This window comes from Musca autumnalis, unplaced genomic scaffold (genome assembly GCF_047663935.1).
Source record: "Musca autumnalis isolate F117 unplaced genomic scaffold, ASM4766393v1 scaffold_2, whole genome shotgun sequence".
In the NCBI taxonomy this organism is placed as follows: Eukaryota; Metazoa; Arthropoda; class Insecta; order Diptera; family Muscidae; genus Musca; species Musca autumnalis.
Genome location: NW_027411755.1, coordinates 153,899,206 through 153,912,763, shown reverse-complemented (window position 1 = coordinate 153,912,763; position 13,558 = coordinate 153,899,206). Strand labels below are relative to the sequence as shown.

Genomic DNA, 13,558 nt, shown 5'->3' with positions numbered 1-13,558 from the left:
AACTAAGAAATCATCGATTTCTGTTAAGTTGAAATAACATCAACACAGTTACCTGTGAGTATGTCGTTGGAATTTTATTTACAAAATTCCGTTTTGCGCGAGCCTTCGCTGTTTTTTGTTTGTTTTGTTTTAGTTGAAGATTCAATCATATGATTGTTTAAGAGTCTGGAGTTTCCCCCATTGGCTTAACTTCATCACTTTCCTCTTTGCAGAGAAAAATGTTTACAAAACGCACTGACAGCTTGCAAAATTTACTGATCGCTACCAATATCATGATTTCATCCCGGCGAAGGGAATTATCAATTGGCTTTTCAGTTTTTGAAATGATGATTTTTTAGTGAAAACCTGAACTCTTTAAGCATCGAGTATTCTCATGTTAATGAGAATGATGCTCACTTTTCGGCTTTCCCAAAAAAACACCAGAACAAAATATTTGCAAGCTGACAGCACGATTCAACTAAGAAATCATCGATTTCTGTTAAGTTGAAATAACATCAACACAGTTACCTGTGAGTATGTCGTTGGAATTTTATTTACAAAATTCCGTTTTGCGCGAGCCTTCGCTGTTTTTTGTTTGTTTTGTTTTAGTTGAAGATTCAATCATATGATTGTTTAAGAGTCTGGAGTTTCCCCCATTGGCTTAACTTCATCACTTTCCTCTTTGCAGAGAAAAATGTTTACAAAACGCACTGACAGCTTGCAAAATTTACTGATCGCTACCAATATCATGATTTCATCCCGGCGAAGGGAATTATCAATTGGCTTTTCAGTTTTTGAAATGATGATTTTTTAGTGAAAACCTGAACTCTTTAAGCATCGAGTATTCATTCTCATGTTAATGAGAATGATGCTCACTTTTCGGCTTTCCCAAAAAAACACCAGAACAAAATATTTGCAAGCTGACAGCACGATTCAACTAAGAAATCATCGATTTCTGTTAAGTTGAAATAACATCAACACAGTTACCTGTGAGTATGTCGTTGGAATTTTATTTACAAAATTCCGTTTTGCGCGAGCCTTCGCTGTTTTTTGTTTGTTTTGTTTTAGTTGAAGATTCAATCATATGATTGTTTAAGAGTCTGGAGTTTCCCCCATTGGCTTAACTTCATCACTTTCCTCTTTGCAGAGAAAAATGTTTACAAAACGCACTGACAGCTTGCAAAATTTACTGATCGCTACCAATATCATGATTTCATCCCGGCGAAGGGAATTATCAATTGGCTTTTCAGTTTTTGAAATGATGATTTTTTAGTGAAAACCTGAACTCTTTAAGCATCGAGTATTCTCATGTTAATGAGAATGATGCTCACTTTTCGGCTTTCCCAAAAAAACACCAGAACAAAATATTTGCAAGCTGACAGCACGATTCAACTAATGGGTACTTAACACGGTATGTTTTTTACATATGAGTTGTCACTTTGCATATACATTTTGTATGGGAGAAGTGACAACTCATATGCAAAAAACATATCGTGTAAAGTACCCATAAGAAATCATCGATTTCTGTTAAGTTGAAATAACATCAACACAGTTACCTGTGAGTATGTCGTTGGAATTTTATTTACAAAATTCCGTTTTGCGCGAGCCTTCGCTGTTTTTTGTTTGTTTTGTTTTAGTTGAAGATTCAATCATATGATTGTTTAAGAGTCTGGAGTTTCCCCCATTGGCTTAACTTAATCACTTTCCTCTTTGCAGAGAAAAATGTTTACAAAACGCACTGACAGCTTGCAAAATTTACTGATCGCTACCAATATCATGATTTCATCCCGGCGAAGGGAATTATCAATTGGCTTTTCAGTTTTTGAAATGATGATTTTTTAGTGAAAACCTGAACTCTTTAAGCATCGAGTATTCTCATGTTAATGAGAATGATGCTCACTTTTCGGCTTTCCCAAAAAAACACCAGAACAAAATATTTGCAAGCTGACAGCACGATTCAACTAAGAAATCATCGATTTCTGTTAAGTTGAAATAACATCAACACAGTTACCTGTGAGTATGTCGTTGGAATTTTATTTACAAAATTCCGTTTTGCGCGAGCCTTCGCTGTTTTTTGTTTGTTTTGTTTTAGTTGAAGATTCAATCATATGATTGTTTAAGAGTCTGGAGTTTCATATGATTGAATCTTCAACTAAAACAAAACAAACAAAAAACAGCGAAGGCTCGCGCAAAACGGAATTTTGTAAATAAAATTCCAACGACATACTCACAGGTAACTGTGTTGATGTTATTTCAACTTAACAGAAATCGATGATTTCTTAGTTGAATCGTGCTGTCAGCTTGCAAATATTTTGTTCTGGTGTTTTTTTGGGAAAGCCGAAAAGTGAGCATCATTCTCATTAACATGAGAATACTCGATGCTTAAAGAGTTCAGGTTTTCACTAAAAAATCATCATTTCAAAAACTGAAAAGCCAATTGATAATTCCCTTCGCCGGGATGAAATCATGATATTGGTAGCGATCAGTAAATTTTGCAAGCTGTCAGTGCGTTTTGTAAACATTTTTCTCTGCAAAGAGGAAAGTGATGAAGTTAAGCCAATGGGGGAAACTCCAGACTCTTAAACAATCATATGATTGAATCTTCAACTAAAACAAAAACAAAAAAAAAAATTTTCAAAAATATTAATCGCTTAATGATCGTCTGAGATTCGGGGGGATGATCAATTCAATCGCGGAAGAGTGCACCTAAGGATCTTCTGCGAATCCCCAGTATAAAGTAACTGTGTCTGGGAAGCGAATCCCGGGGAAGAATCGCAGATTAATCATCTGGAAGATCTTCAGAAGATCAAAATGTAAAGAAAAATTTAAAAAAAAGAATAGAACAAATGAAATTTCTTTCTCACTCTTCTTTGGGGTTTGCTTTTTGTTTCTTTCATTATTTGTTTAGTAAAACCTGGACATGTGTACTATTGACAAAGTACACATGTCCATAATATTATACGTGCCATTTATATCAAACTTCTGTTGAAAGTGTATATGAGAATTATATGCAACAAAATAAAAAATGTTAGTAACAATCATCTTTTGCTCTTCCAGAAGAGTATTCTGTGATTCTCTAGGGCGATCATTTGAAAAATCTAAGAAAAAATGTAAACAGTCGTCCAATGATCGCCGTTGGGAATCACAGAAGATTAATCTGAGCGAACAATCTTCCACAATTTTGCGAAATGTTTGCAGGGTAATTACAGGTTATACATATATATATATATATATATATATATATATATATATATATATATATATATATATCAAAGGTGATCCAATAGTTGACGTTAGGTTGTAGTCTTCATTTGCTGTCAAATTTTTTTTGCGCGAAATATCCACAAATGTTAGAAGAAAACGTTAAAATATTATTCGCGAAGCTTAAACAAAGATGTTGTACACAGATATTTTTTATAGAAGCGAAATATTTGTTATTTATTTTTGATTAAAAATATGTTTTGACAGCAAATGAAGACATAGGTTGCTATTATTGTATCACCTATATATAGCTGCATCAACATTTTGGTGATTTTACTGTAATTTTCTTGTAAAATTTGCATATATCTGCACAAGAAAAAATTAATTTTTTTACGAACTCAAAACAAGAATAATATTCAACCACTCTGATTTTGTAAAGAATTGTAACGTTTTCTCTCCCGAACTTGAAATGTCTCTCACTTTATTATTTCAACATTGGTTATAGCTGAACATCATATGCACATAAGAAAAATTAACAATTTGCGGATTCCTGCACAAGAAGTCGTGCAACTTTTGATTGTGTAGGTAAGTAAAAAATATTGTATTAGAAGGAATTTGAGAGAATCTGTTGGAATTGCCATCGGCACTGTACATTGAAGCTCATGTTGGAAAGATCTGTATAATCAGTACATTACTTTAGGTTTAAGGCGTATTTTCGATTGCCAAAGGTTGCCGTAGTTTACATTGTGGAAACGTTAAAGAATGACTTCAAAGTAAGTTACAGATCAAAAGCAATACCCCACTTTTAAAAGTACGCGCTGCGTTGAGATTTTTTAAGGAGGGAAGTTTCCAAAAGTCCCATGGCTATGATAACAATTGCGTGGCTCAATCTACATTGTCGAACGTATTGAAGGGAGTTGTCCACTTGATAGAGGACAAGAATGTTTTTCCTTTCAATTTTACTTCTTGTTTCTTCGAAAATATTCACTGCAACTGAAAATGACTGGTTGCTGGAAAATAGCCTGTTCGTCAACTGAGATTCGCAACTTCAGTTGAAGGTTGCCATACATAAAGTAATTTTGACAACCGGCAACTCCACTCAACGAAAATTGCTATCGATAATCGACTCCTTAATTTTACCGATTTCTGTCGACAACTCAAAGAATGAGTTAGAGAATTTAAAAAAATCTAAATCTAAAAACTAAGCTATTAATTCCAACGGTTTAAATATTTTAAACATTTCTGGTAAAATTTCCTTGGAACACATTACATGCTCCCAAGGAACTTTCTAACTAATTAGAAGGCTAATGAACTTTAGAGGAAAGGAACACGCAGCATCGATTTTAAAGGGAACTAGGCTACCCAACACTAGGTTTAAAATTCTGCTTATGCTTATCATAGCCAGCTATCAATGGCTGAACGGTAAAAACTCGTTTGACAGATTCAGATAGTTAATTCCATATTGACTGTATAACTGAGTTAGCAGAGGCTAGCCAGGAAGACGAGAAGTGGACCGAAAACATTAAAAAAGTTAATTTTTCTTATTTATACACCAATTTCTACTGCTAAGAACGAAAATACCAATGAAATAAATAAGAATCTAATGCTCAAAATATGAAAAATTTTCGATGTCCGGATTATCGAGGTACGAAAATTATGAGATGTCCGGATTACAGAGTCTACAATGTAAAAAATTTTAGTGTCCGGATTACCGCGTTGTCCGGAAACCTATTTTGAACAGAGGGATACGATCGTTATCAGGTAACCACCTACGTCTACTTTTTTCTGACTTCTCTATTTAACGTGATCTCCCGAATTCTACTTGCATTGCAAATTGATAACACGGACAAATGCGGTAATTTAATTTTGACTGGGACTGTACGATCCACATTGATCCTTGTTAGCAGAGCTACTCTATTAGTTGCCGTTCTTTGTGTTTTTCGGATGCTTAAAGTCTTTTCACACTAACACATGACTGTTGTCGATTACTTGGTCAGCCTATATTTAATCTCGACGTAAATAACATAGTCAAATTAATGCTTGGTTTACATTTACGAAATCAACTCGATTTCAACTGTCAAATCCATAGGTTAAACGTCAAATGAAATCCAGATGAGATTTCATTTGACGTTTGAGCTATGGAATTGACAGTTGAAATCGAGTGGATTTCGTAAATGTAAACTTAGCATAATATCACAAACTAAATAACGTTTAATTAGTATTTACCTACTTATGTCGCCCGATAACGAATATATGTCAGTACCTCCAGTACCTCCGATTTCTTGTTTTTTCTTCTTTCCAATTTTGAGTATCATCCTTTTTCCATGTACATACGTACAGTGTACATATCGACACCTCCAAATAATAGTTTGCTAATTCTGAAAAGCGAGTTTTGCAGGACAAGCTCTAAAAGTTTGGAAATTTCTTTGACCTTCAGTACTATGCTGAGTAAATATTTGTTAATAACTTCTGTTCGGATTGTCCGATCATTACCAAAATTTGACAGAATTTAAGTTAAAGGACGTTAAATATAAAAATGTAAAGAACTTGAAAACATGCTAAGTCGACTTAGCATACTATTATTTGGAGGCGTCGATATGTATTTGGCCATTTGTAATTACCTTCCAGATCTGCGGGAACTAAACTGATTGAATTCATACTCCTTTTCAGTGGGGACATCATTTTTTAGTATCATAACACGATCTAAACAGTACAGCTTAAATTTTATACCACAGAAATCGGAAGTTGATCTTTCGAAGATGTCTTTACTTCCGGTTTAAAAGTATAGATATATGTATGTATGCCACAATTTCACTTCCAATGAAATTACCTCCGAGCTCTTGATTTTTCAAATAACCCACCAATTTTGTGGATTTGTACCTTTTTCCTCAAAATTGTGGAAACCACTTTCGGCGTTATCATCTTCATCTTTTTGATCGGAATCTGAAACCACCACTAATCTTTACAAACTCTAAACTAATAGTACGTTTAACCGGATTTAACAAACCCACTGGGTTTCAATTGTCAATTCATTTGCGTATACGTTAAATAAATCCCCATTGAGAAGGATAACCCTGCAAAGGGCTATAATATAAACATGGTCTAAGCCCTCTCCTTTTAAACATTTTTCGCTGTTAATTTCCTATAAAGGCGCTTGAAATTAAATGAAAATCGATTTGATTGTGAATAAAAAAATTCTATACAACTTTCAAAAATTTACAAAACAGAGGCATTTTTCGCCAAAAACTGTCCAAATAGGTGTCAAGGTATACTCCAAAAGCGAAGCTCGATAGAAATTTGTGGATAATTTGACTTTGTTGAAAAAATATTTTTGCAATTTTTTCGCAAAGTTTCGCGATTTTTTTAGGTTTTATCCTTTTCTGAATTGAATTGGCGAATTGTCAAAATCTGTTCAGCCGTTCTTGAGTTATAAGCGTATTAACTAACATCATCCTTTTTTATATATAGATACCAAAATATAGGCCCAGATACTCAATTTTTTAACTTGACTTGCCTGCGACAAAAGTCGCCTCGCTGCAAAAGCCGCATCGGACATGCATATATCGATGTCTGCATATCTAACAAGTACTCTTGGCTTCCTTGACTAACCGCTATCAAAAATCAGACACAACATTTTTTTTTGTAATTTGATTATTATTGTTAAAATGTAAAATTTATTTGTTTTTGTGAAGAACCTAATAGTAAATAAAATTAAAACCGATCTCAAATCGGTTGTCATGCATATAGTGTATATAATAATATAACCATCTAAAGATTCAGAAAAAAAGCAATAATTATTTGAACCTGTGTCATTGAAGAATAATAATAGAAGTTTTCTGGTTGAAGAATTTAAGTAAATGGTCTGAAATACTGTAAAAGAATATCAATAGTTTCGTTTTTAGTGTTTCTCATCATCTGTGGGATCGCAATCCGCACAATGCCATGAATATCCGCGTATTTTTGGAGATTTCTTTAGTGGCGGATCTAAGCATGTGAAATGATAATGTTTGCGACATTCATCGCATGTAACCATATTCGTTGATGTACCATTCGTTTGGCAAACACAACAAGATAGCACCTGATTCGAGCTTTGTTGGGATGTATTCTTGGAACGAGCAGCGCTGCCACCCATACTTGTCCTAGCGCCGAGTGACGTTCTTGCCATTTTCGATTTCCGTGGGCTACTTTTACGTGGAGAAGTTTTTATGGGCGATAGAGTGGTGTTCGAAATAGTACCAGGAGAGTTTGTTGTTGTTTTTATAGTTGTTGTAGATGTGTTAACGGAATGGGGACGGGTAGGCGTTGTATTGTGTTTGAGATTTGATGGAATAGGGTCATCGGGTAATATAGCCGGTGCCATATCTTCAATTGTTTCCACTGAACCCGGTCGTGATGCCTCATCAGCGGATCGCACCATATCCGCAGACACATAAAAGAACTTAGCTTCTGGTGTATCTTCGCCGGGAAGTGGCAATGTTTTAAATTTAATTTTTATCTTAGGAATTCCGGCCATTGTATCTTGCGGAGCTTCCATATCATGCTGTTTCTTTTTACGCTTGCGTTTATGTTCTTTGTTTATCGACCTCTCTGTGTCCGATGATAAATTGTGTTTATTTCTGTGCTTATCTTTTCGTTTTTGTTTGCGGGATTGTTTAGAATTTACATCTGCGCCTATTAATGCATCTTCTGTGGATGTTGGATTAGAATTATTGTTGTTTGGTGTAATAATGGTCGTCGTACTACTACTAGTTGAAGCACAAGGCAATGACAATGGGTCGGGATCCGCAACAGCAGGTATAGGCGTAGAAGATTTCGGTGCTTTAATTAATTCTAATGGTTCCTCGTCATTGGGCAATGGTGTCAGCAACGGTGATGGGTGAGTATCTAAAAAAAAAATATTTAAAAATCAGTACTTTTTCCATAAATGGTAAATATAAAGAATTGTTTTCAAAAATAGGTTTAAAGAAAGGAAAATAAGTTTTAACCAGGTTGAAAATTTTGTGAGCTGTAAAATAGTTCATTTTGGGTCAACTTTAACTCGTATGTAGCTTCCGAAATGAAGAATTCAGTTGGACTTGGTAAAGGTTGGAATGGACTTGGTCGAGGTTCGAAACTTGTCGGACAAGCGGGTAGATAACTCTTTCCATTACTTTGGTGGTCCAAATTTTACATCGGTAAGGAGACGAGTACTTACGATCAAGATCCCAAATTGTACCAGAATGATGTTGATGGACTAAGCAAAATCTTTTAAGCTACTATATTATAATTATAAATTTGTTTGTTATTTTAACATTATGTTGTAGTCATGGACCATAAACTCGCGAACTATTCTTGATTACACTATGCAACACTGAAAATGCAAACAACATCTATAATGCATTTTTTTAAAGTACATATTGAGACTACAAAACCCCTAGTAGGGTTTTGTCCTTTCAGATCCAGTTCCGATTTTATGGCCTCATCTAAACCGGACTAAACTACAGTTTTTTGCATTTATCGGACATTTATCTCATAAATGATTAAGAATTTGGCCTTGCTGTCTTTGGCAATATTGCAGCCCTAAACTAGTAGAACTTATATTTTGAACAGACCACATAAGTAAAACTCAGTCTAGGGCATTAAAGTCGATAAAATATAGAATATTTTACATAGTTGCTGCATAGTATCAGCTAAACTATTGGGAGTTGAACCAATATTCCAAATAAGCTTCTCAACAATTCTTTAGAACAATCTGAAACTATAAAATGCTTACTTCATGTTGTTTCAGCTGTATTTTGCATCATATTTTTACAACACGTATTTCAAACACAGTTCACACCAACAGTTTATTCTCGCATTTCGGATTTTACTACATTATTGACATTTTTATTAAATCGTCGTTGAAAAATTACTAAAAACAACGGCATAGAGGCATTTTACAACAATGACATGTTCTAAAGAGTTGTGTATTACATCCCAGCAAATATTATTCCAAAATAAAACATCAAGAAAAAATTAACGGTTTTGGAGATATGGTGTGAAATGTATATAATTTCAATATTTTATAAAATTTGATGAAATAAATGCAGTTTTTGGAGTCATTATTTCACCAAATATTTTATTCTTGCCCTTATCTACAAAGTTGCTTTAGAGATCAGGTGAAGATTCACATGGGTTTCAGAGATATAGCCCAGAATTGCTTTAAAAAGTCAATATTTAACCATGTATAGATGGGGCCATAAAATCGAAGCTGGATACAACAAAACCCTATCATGGCTTGGCAAAAATACATATCTACTAAATGTACCTCTCTATATACACCTACTTCCAGCAAAATAATCGGCCAACAAAACAGCAATATTCCGGAAACTACTTCTTCATCTTCAATCCAACAAGCAATAACAATAAAATCTCTCTCATCATTATCTTCAAGCCTATCCATGATGAAAACAATGGATCAAAGGTCCTTAAACCTAAATTAACTTATTAGTCACTAGAAGTATGCTAAGCGATATAAGTCTACTAAAAATCTGATGCACCACTTTTCGTACGAAACCGGGGGTCACTAGGATTGAAATGTGTGTGGTTGGTAAGTACCAATGAACTACAAAGACGTCCAACGATACAGGAGAGAACCCCTAGATCAACAAGCGTATCGAGCAGGTTTAAATAATATTCACACGGATGCAGTTGTCAAAGCCTTAAGCAATTATAGTGTGAATAAAGTCCTGGAAATACATTCCCCATCTATTGCAGCTGAGGAGCGTCAGCTGCCACGACAAACTAGAGTAGGTTTGGCTCAACTACGCTCGAGTTATTGCAGTCGCCTAAATTCTTATTGGGCGGAAATCGACCGCTCCGTGCAAGACATCTGCCCAGTATGTGGCAAGGGCCCGCACGACACAAAACACCTTTTAAACTGCCCAGCCAAACCTACTCATCTAACTCCAGTGGATCTGTGGTTACATCCCATCGAAGTAGCCACTTTCCTGGAACTGGAGATAGACCCAGAGCCAGATTGAACAGAAGAACGAATATACAAACATAATAACAAACACTGTTACAACAACAACAAAGAGGCTTATCTTCTTTCCATTTACGAGGAGGCAAATGTAATTGATAAAGATTTTCATGTCCATTAAGATAAATTTGTATTTAATTAGCGAAGAAACAAACCTCACTCTAGCGGAAACACAAACCGCTCTGTTAACGCTTTGGCTAACAGAGCGTTAGCACTGCACTGTTAAAGTTAACAGAGTTTTTCAAAAATTGCTTTCTTTGTAAAAAAATATCCTTTTTAGTTCAACGTGGGTATCATTGGAAAGCTTATCTAGACAGATATCCCCTGAACTAATAATTTTTTTAAAAAAATTTGCCCGATGTCGCGATATTTACCGTTTTTGGGAACGACCTTGCAGATTCTTTAAGGAGCGCTAACAGCTTTGTGTCTCCGGTAGAGTGGTTTGTGTCCCTGCTAATTAAATATAAATTTATCTTAGTGGACATCAGATTTTCACGTTTAAAATGAAATGAAAAAAAATATATATGTTTTTCTTTCCTGGATAATGGAGTTTTACGGATAATCGAAGTTCGACTGTATTATATTTTCAACAATATCAAATACAAAATACTTACTTTCAAGCCTTGCTTTCGCCGGCTTTAATACATGTTTTTCCTTATTTACAATTCCTTGTTGCTGTTTGTTAGTTGGCAGGTGCGAATCTTGTTGAGTGGCCAGTGATTTTGAATAATTTAAACTTAATTTAGACTTTTTACTTAATTTCGGTGTAATGGAATCGGAGCTGTCGTTATTATTATTATTGTTGTTGTTATTACATCCAATGAGATTTTGTTCACTTGTATCCGTTGTTGACATTTCGATGACATTCGGTAATGACTTGTTCAATAGTTTCTTAAATGACGACGATGATGGCGTTGGTGAGATTAACGAATTTGCAATTTGATTATCTAAGGAACGTCTTTTGGCAGGCGGTGGCCCTGCTGTGGAATCAGAGTTAGTATTTTTCAAATGTTGCGTAGATGACGACGTGTCTTCATTACATTGTGCCGGCGGCGGCGTACAACTTCTTGCTACGGGTACAATTATGCCATCTTTGTTAAAACGAGTTCGAGATTTTCTTGGTCCTTTGGGCAATTCGGGTACACCATCTGATTGATCGGACTTGTCACATTCGGAACACTGCCAGCCATATAACTTGGATTTCTTAGGATGTCGTGTTAGTGGAGGATTTAAACAACCTAAATGATAGTATAATTTACATGTGTCACACTTTGCCAATAAATGTTGATCTGTTGATTTTTTGCATATGCCACAATTATGGGTTTCTACTGGCGGTGTCGTTGATAGATGATGGGGTATGCTGGAGGCCTTTTGTTTTTGACTGAGGAATGAAGGGGAGAAACCTTTTATAGGTGTGGAATTGCATGCAAGATTAGGTGAATTCATCGCTTGTGTACTGAGCAGTCTATTATTGTCGCCTTTAGTATTTGGATGACCCAAACGAGCCAATGGAAATCCAACTCCCATTTTAAGAGCTGCTGCCGTGGGAACACTAATCGGTCGATAAGGTGGAGTACAGGTTTTTGCCTGATCTTCACTGACTGGTCTGCCTATATTTAGAGGATTGGGCATATTTTTGTTCGGACACAGAGAGTTGATGTGCGTTTGCATTTGTGATATGGAATTTATAAGGGATTCGTGTTTTGCCTTTAACTCTTTGTTTTTGTCCAGCAAACCATCATACTCTGAACGCAGATGTCCTTGTTCCTTGGTAAGTGTGGAGTTTCTCGATACCATGTCTGTTAGTTGTTCTTTGAGCTCTTTGGTGCGAGATATGCGATCGATGTAGTATGCCACAAACTCAACACTAAATGCTGGAGCAATATGCCACTTCTTACGTATATCGGTTAGAGATTGAATTTGCATATCTTGCTCCTCCATTAGGTCGACGTCCACATCCATTACCTTGGCTTTGGCTAAAAGTCGTCTACACGCTGATGCTGAGGTAGTTATCATGCGAGACATTTTCTGGGTGGGAACCCACGGCTCCGGTCGGGCCTGTTTGTGATTTGCATACTTTACTTGGTACTTCTGGAGTTTGCGGTTGATGCGCATTTGTGCCGGACATGGATCATCGAGTTTGTGTAAAGCCTTTTCTCGTTGTTTTTCCTCCATGTTCATGCGGAATGTATGGTAGTTTCTTTTTCTCTTTCGTATTAATTCCTTTTCGGAATGTACCTTACAATGGGCGTAGAAAGGATCCGCCGCATCGGTATCCTCATGATGGGCCTCTGTTAGGAAACCAGCAGCTTGAGCACAAGTCACATGAAAATAATTCTTACACATGCCGGCATCACAACCTATGCACACACCGGTACGAGAAAATCGAGCATCGTCACACAAGGAACAGACTTTTGCTCCCCACTTACTGTATTGCATCTCGAACAATGTTACACATGATAATTGGTCAACTTCTCCAAATGCCACACCAGGCACGTAGAGGGCACACACAAGATGTACCCATTTTCCAACATCTGTTTCCTTGTAAATGCCACCCTTGTTGGGACATAATTCGCAGGTTGGTTCCGATACGCCAGCCCTACAGGCTTCGCAAAACCATGGTTCTGTGGAACAGGTTGAGTTTGTACTGGATATACTATTATTATCACTAACGCCATAGCAACCTTCGTGGACAGAAACACCACAACCATCACACTCCACAATTTCATTGGAATCATCACTGCGATCACCCAAGCATACACAACAAATCGGTTTGAGGGGTGTCTTCGTAATAGTAACCGGTTTTGCATCTAATTTTCTTAACACACTTTCTATGTTATCAACACCATTAACTAACTCCTCAGCAGCGGCAGTTTGTTTGTTTGTTGTCGTTGATGTTGTTGTTTTCTTCTTCTCGTCATCCTCCTTGATGTCCTCTGTAGACTCTGCAAGTAATTGTTTTAATTGCAGTGTGGAATCATCTGTGTCACATTTGTCATCGTTATCCTCATCATCATCCTCTTCGTCGTCATCATCATCATCCGAGGATGAAGCAGATGAATTATCACCTCCATCATCATCATCGTCATCTTCATCGTCCTTTGATGGCTGAAAATCGCTGTCTGAAGAACTTTCGCCCAAGTCAAAATCCAGCAGGGCTTGTGTGGTCATTTTCGGTTGACGTTGGCGTTTAAACGGAGCCATCTTTGTACGCACTTTTCTTAAACTATTGACAATAATTTCATTTATACAATTTACAATAATATTTTTTTATACAACTTGTAAACTTTTTGCAAAAAAGACACGGCGAAAAAATGTATGCAAGCTAGATGCTTCTTCTTTTTAAAACTGACATTTTGTTAGTTATGTTGAAGTGAT

General features: G+C 36.1%; 1 protein-coding gene across 1 annotated transcript; it reads right to left on the bottom strand.

The window, feature by feature from the left end:
* Positions 1-6,813: 6,813 nt before the first annotated feature.
* LOC141394758 (uncharacterized) lies at positions 6,814-13,555 on the bottom strand. The gene is made up of 2 exons (XM_073969584.1): positions 10,795-13,555; positions 6,814-8,064 (listed from the first exon to the last, which is right to left on the bottom strand). Exons 1-2 carry the CDS (start codon positions 13,382-13,384, stop codon positions 7,079-7,081), a joined length of 3,576 nt encoding a protein of 1,191 aa, XP_073825685.1. The 5' UTR covers positions 13,385-13,555; the 3' UTR covers positions 6,814-7,078.
* Positions 13,556-13,558: the final 3 nt, after the last annotated feature.